Raw genomic sequence first — 6,000 nt, forward strand, 5'->3', positions numbered from 1 at the left:
CGATGTGACTCAGTGTTGATGCAGACCCGTATGTGAAACTCTTGTGTTTTAGCTTTCCTTGAACTGATTTTACTGTCCAGTAAACCTGACAGTCTAATGCAATTGATTATGCAAGCTGGGGTATTAACCCACACTTAAAAGCACACACAAGCAGAGAGTATACCCTCGGGTAGCGGGGTTCTGGGAACGCTCGTCAGTGAGTCATAAACCCACCCAGCGCAGTCTGCTGAGATTGCTTCAACACGACCGGCCCGTGAGGTGGTCTTCCACTTCCTGCATCATGCAGAGCAGGCGTGATGTCACATCTGTTGAGTCATTCCCACTCCTGCGCTACGGTGCTGCAGTCTGCTGGGATAACCCACTGATCGCTCTCTCAATGGCTGTGTCTGTGTTCAGAGCCAAAATCAAGCTCCCTTCCCTCCCCGACAGGACAATACAGTTGCAAAAAACATTGACGTTATAGTGGCCTCAGCAGGTTCTGTAGTTTGGCTCTCGATTTCTGCACTTTCACTCACACACGCATGCACACGCACCCTCCCCTTCATGCTCTTTCTCCCAGCCTGGCCTGGCCTCAGTGAAGATGGATGGAGGTTGTAGATTGCGCAGCATGGGTCTTGGCGCACACACTTTGTTGTTTGCCGTCCAAAAGGGTTTTACAATGCTTTCTTGTGTTTTCAGCCTGTCAGTGACAATCACCCAACACTTACGTCTTATCTTATTGCCTTGATTAACTTTCTCTCTGTATTCTCTCCATATTCAGAGCTTTTTAACATTACGGGTGTGTTTTCTAAAATTGTAGTATTTACACTAATTCAGCTGTCCAACAAATCAGTGTCTGGGCGTTTCTCTCTTGGCCTTAAGCTCTGTGGAAGAAACAAGCCCTCTATCCATGTCAGTGGTTGATATAATAGGCTAATGGATGCCTAATGCATTGTTACTCTTTCTTGTTTATATTGTGCAGCCTTAGTCTGGTAACTCCAGCAACCAGACAATTCAGTCACCTCCACTATCACCGGAGGACATGAAACATACGGTATTTGCCACGGCAATCTTTTGTGTTTGCAAATTCAGTAAATGCATACAGTTTGGTGAATTTGAAACATCACTGATATTTGTTGAGTTCAATTCAAGTCCACATCCATTTGGCTATTGCAAAGTTTGACCCAGATCAGACACTGTTTGCACAATAGCAAACTGATGTTTTAATTGCACTGAGAAATGTATCATGACTTCACCGACATAGTGGGCTACATGATTCCCCTTTGACATCCCTGGCCCCAGTTAGCCCTCGTGCCTCGGGGTGTGTTTTCATATTGCTGAGGCCTGATAAGAGAGAGTAATGACAGAGCAGAATTGGAGACAAAAGAAGAAACTCTCTTTTTTGACTGGTTCCCTCCAGGTTTAGCATCTGATTGTGACAACATAGGAAGGTATATCACTCACAACGGGGTGACTGAAGATAAAAGAGATAGAGATGGAAGAAGGAGAATGTCAGGAGAGGAAAGAAGACGTGTGATTTAAAGGATCGAGGAGTGTCTGAGGGGGTGTCAGGAGAAAGATATGGATAAAAATGCCAGAAATGGGCTTTTTAATGGTCAGGAGGGCTGTAATGCTCCATTATAGATAGACTCCATTCACTCTTACTCTTACTATCCACATTCAAAGTTTTATCTCTTGATCAGACAGCTAATCAAGTCTTCTAAATCTTTCTTTTTATCTAACACAACTGCTCTTTGAATCTGTCGATCTTTGAATAGGCTAGCAGCAGTGTTAAAGGGCAAACAGGTGTGTTTGTATGCCTGTCCGTATATAAACGATTGTATCCGAGTGTGACCGGGCTTGTGTGGAATGCCAGATCCCCTTTCCCGATAAAGGAATGAAGGACTTTAGGTGTGGAGTTGTCCAGGGTTAGGAAGGGTCATCTGAGGCAATATGACCTGAAACTGCCACAAAAGTGCCTCAAATGACACTGATGGAAAATCGGTTTAAGAAATGGAGATGGAGAATTTGGGCTTTGGTAATGAAACCACCTAAGTAATGCTAAAAATGTGATATAAGACAAGATATCAACCTGCAGGCATTTAGAGGCACACAGTCCAACAGTCAGAGGTCATTGTGAAGAAATGTAATTCTCATGTATCTTTGATTTACAGTAGACATTTTTTTTTTCAAATGAACTGCCCTGATAGATAGTATTATTTAGTGACACACTTAAAAATGATGTAGTAATCCCCAGAGTATCAGAGGTGGTTTTCTTAACAATCCTATGTTTGTGTGTGCCTCTGGGTGTGTACTGTATATATTGTACGCAGGTCGCAATCTGGTGTGCCAGGGTATCTCTGTGGACCGGACTTTTTCTGATGATGAAGATGAACAGCCGAGACGGAAGCGGAGGTTGCTTCACACCCTAAGCCCAGACTCATCTGAGTAGGAATAAAACGGCAGGTTAGTCAGACCAATACATCTAACGTATCACCATATTTGGTATCATAGCATCTTTCCACTGCCTCCCCTAGATTACTTACAATTTTTGCTTCATAGCTGTTTTGTGGAGCCTCTCTTTGCACACAGTACAAGGGGAAAAAATTATCATTGGAGAAGTTCTAATGCAAAAATATAAGACAAAACAAGATCATATATTGCAGGTTTTAGGTAGGTCATATAAATATAGTGTCAACATGACACAAATAACCTCTGCAGTTAAATAATAAGCAGTTCCATGTGGCCCCAAACCAGACTTTAACAATGCTAGAAAATCATTTCAAGCTTAGTTTTATGGCCCTGTGAACATTTTTTTCTCCTTTCCCTCAAATTTCATTCATGACTTCCTTTCAGTTTCTGCACTCAGACAAATGTCTGAAAAACCACCGCAGCAACAGATGTGGGGAACCCTACTGAATTTTTATCTTCCACAAAAGGTTGAATCATCAATTTGTCGTCATCATTGGTGTTACAGAAAAAACCACACATGCACACTTCCCGGTATTCAGCAGTGTCCGCCGTGGGCCCTGCACATTTCTGGATAATTATTGAACTGGTTTTCTTCATCTTATCGTATTGATTGTGTTACTCATTAGGGACATAAAGTACTCCTCCTGCTGCCTCTGACCACAGCACTGGTCTTAGATGTGGAGCTAGTCTCCAGATGCTAAAGAATAGTTGCTGTATTCTGCAAATAAATAGGACGGTTTAAATGCGAGTAACATGTTTTTCTTTTGTTTTTTTTTTAAATGTAGTTAGCAGAAAACATAACATTGATTAGATTTTTCATATTCTGTCTACTACATTTAACTTAGTAAACTTTTCTGATTTTCCTGTGGGATTGTGAGGGGTGTGAACATCTTAACAACATGACATTATAAAGATGGACTCACTGGCGTGTGTGACAGAGCTTAAGAGATTAATCAGCTTCTGTTAATGTTTGGATTTTCAGAGATGTCTCCTGAACATCCGGGCTCAAACATACAATGTTGTGAGGTCTGGCCACATTCAACAGCTGCACATTTTCTCATAATGTACTGACTCACTGCAATAGAATGACCAAAGGTTTTTGGGCTGCCTCATTTTAGTACAACAAATGGGTTCAGTCTAGCACCTTGTTTGCATGCTACTGCTGCAAAAGAGTCTGAAAAGCAACATTTATCGCAGTATTTCACAATGTCTGTAGTCAGAAGATACACAAATCAGTATTTTTTAATACAGCTATATCAGTAACATCACCAGATTCAGTGGTAATAGGGACAGTGATATCAACCTGCAGTTGTGGTTCATTTGGTAAGTTGACCACCTCTTCTACATTTGTTCTAATGACACTTATTTTAAATCTAAAAACTCTTAACATCCACCCACAGCTGACATTTGGGTGTTGGCTGGCAAATAAACGAAACTGAAAATTACTGCAGTGTTTAGTGTCACTTGGTCCAACTAAGCAATGACAGCAATAGCTTTTGAGTTCCAGTGAAAACATCTACATCTTTTTTTCTGAACTTCTTGGGCAGAATACATGGTAATTTGGTTCAAATCACTTTATTGAATTGTATTTCCAAAAGTACATCTCCATATTGAATGTTAAATTTCAAATGTGATATTGTTTTATTAGAACAAATTCTATATTACCTCTGACTTTTTCCCTCTCTCTCTTCTCCGTTCCCTTCTGTCTTTGCCCCGCTTTGTCCCTGTCGTGTCTCCCTCCCTCTCCTCAATGAATAGATCCATCCAGGACTCATCATGAACAGGAATAAATCCCTAAACCTACGGCTTTCATGATGAACAGGTTTTCTTGAGCCATATCCAGTTATGTGGGAAGCTGCTTTCAGCAACCCTCACCTCGATACACACAACCAAAACAATGACAACCAGGCAACAGTGTCCTGGAGGTGTCCCCAGATTTGGTGCCAGATTTTGTCCCAGATAGTGAAAGCAATTTTCAGAAAGCCAGAGCATGTTACTGCCATCTGGTTTGCTTTAACTGTGACAATTACCTGCCACAGCCCTCATGAGAGACTTGCTGCTTGTCTCTAGTCAGTAAATCAAGAGATGAACAAGTAGTGACGCTATCTTTTCCCAAACAGTCCAGACTGCGTGCTCGATTTGGTGCTGCCGTCAAGACTTTGCCCAGATGCGTTAGTGGCCCATTGATAGCAGGGACTTAACGCCCTCGAGTGCTTCCTCAGGAACTGATGGCGTTGCTGCTAATGACTTGGAGCACATGGTAGAGAATCTGGACCAGGAGTATGGAAGCAATTTCTCTCAAGAGGTCGCCCTGAGCTTGAATTTGGCTGCCGAGCCCCTTGGCCTTGGCTCTGTGTGAGATCGGAGAAAGAGTAACAACTACTGAGGGACAACAGGCAACACCCAGAAAACAGGGTGTCACCAACAAGGCACCGAAGCTGCTTTGTTGCTGCTTATTCATCATGTCTTGCTGATGTTTTCCTCCCTCTTTTCATTATGAAAATAAACTATATGCCACCTCTTTCATTTCCCTTTTCTAACCTAGCATTTTGCGAACAATAATTTGACCTCCCCCGTTTTTCTCATTTTCATTTGCCTTTTTATTCCGTAGATGGTCTGTGGCCCAAACTACCTGAGGGGTGTTTTGCAGAGGGTTAATAGGGTTATGTTGTCTCTCACCGTCTTCACCTCCTCACCTCTATCTTTTACCTCGGCTACCAGCTTGAGGTCCTGAGGTCATCACAGTGTGTCTTCACACTGACACTAATGAACCTATGGAGATCTGCTCAGGGTCTTTATCTGACCATTCTACCTTTGACTTTCGGACCTTCCTGCTGTCTTTTATGGTTCTGATGATACCTATATGTCTGCTGAAGACCACGGGTAGCCGCCAAGATAATCCCATAACACGTGCTTGCTGGTTTAGTAATCCCCACAGGAATGTCACACTCTCTCCTCTGCATCCCATCAATAAGGCATTGTATAAAGGGCTGTGCGATGGAGGATGAGACAAAGTGTAAAAGATTAGGAGACTATACTGAATATTTCAGTCATTTAGAATATTACGATACCATGCTTTGTTAATTGTTGTTTCCTTATTTTGAATAGAACCGGTGGTAATTAAATACATTCTAAATGTTTCTATTTGTATTTTATTTTATTTTTTTATACATGAAGGAGAAAGTCATATTTTAATATGTGAAGTATTGTAAATGTTATTCAGATGTGATCTGGGTAAATGTCTGTAAAATGTGTTAATTTCAACCTGACTTGAATAAACATTTTTTCCATTTCAGCATTTTCTAAATCATATGCCATTGCCCAAAATACGACATACAGCTGTGAGGAGCATCCATTTTGTGAGTAAGAGTAGTCAAATAAATAAAGTTGAATAATATTATGAATATTCACTAAAGAATGCAGGTGTTCACGGTATAGACAAAAGAATATGTGCAATGTGTGAAAACAATAATGTGCATGTGGAGAGTATGTTAATATAATGTGTAGTGTCCTTAAGAGTCTGTGTCAGTGGGCAGAATCAGGCCTTTC

The 6,000-nt window shown here is 41.4% G+C and overlaps 1 protein-coding gene across 3 annotated transcripts in view; it reads left to right on the top strand.

Annotated features, from left to right (window-relative positions):
- The window catches only part of LOC127376133 (DNA repair protein XRCC4-like), a 25,792-nt gene extending 20,046 nt beyond the window's left edge, over positions 1-5,746 (top strand). For all 3 annotated transcript variants that reach the window (XM_051422742.1, XM_051422741.1, XM_051422740.1), the window contains exons 7-8: positions 2,313-2,445; positions 4,210-5,746. In XM_051422742.1, the coding sequence (XP_051278702.1) occupies positions 2,313-2,431 (119 nt within the window). In that variant the 3' untranslated portion in view covers positions 2,432-2,445; positions 4,210-5,746. The remainder of the gene's footprint in view (positions 1-2,312; positions 2,446-4,209) is intronic.
- Positions 5,747-6,000: the final 254 nt, after the last annotated feature.

This window comes from Dicentrarchus labrax, unplaced genomic scaffold (assembly GCF_905237075.1).
Source record: "Dicentrarchus labrax unplaced genomic scaffold, dlabrax2021, whole genome shotgun sequence".
Lineage (NCBI taxonomy): Eukaryota > Metazoa > Chordata > Actinopteri > Moronidae > Dicentrarchus > Dicentrarchus labrax.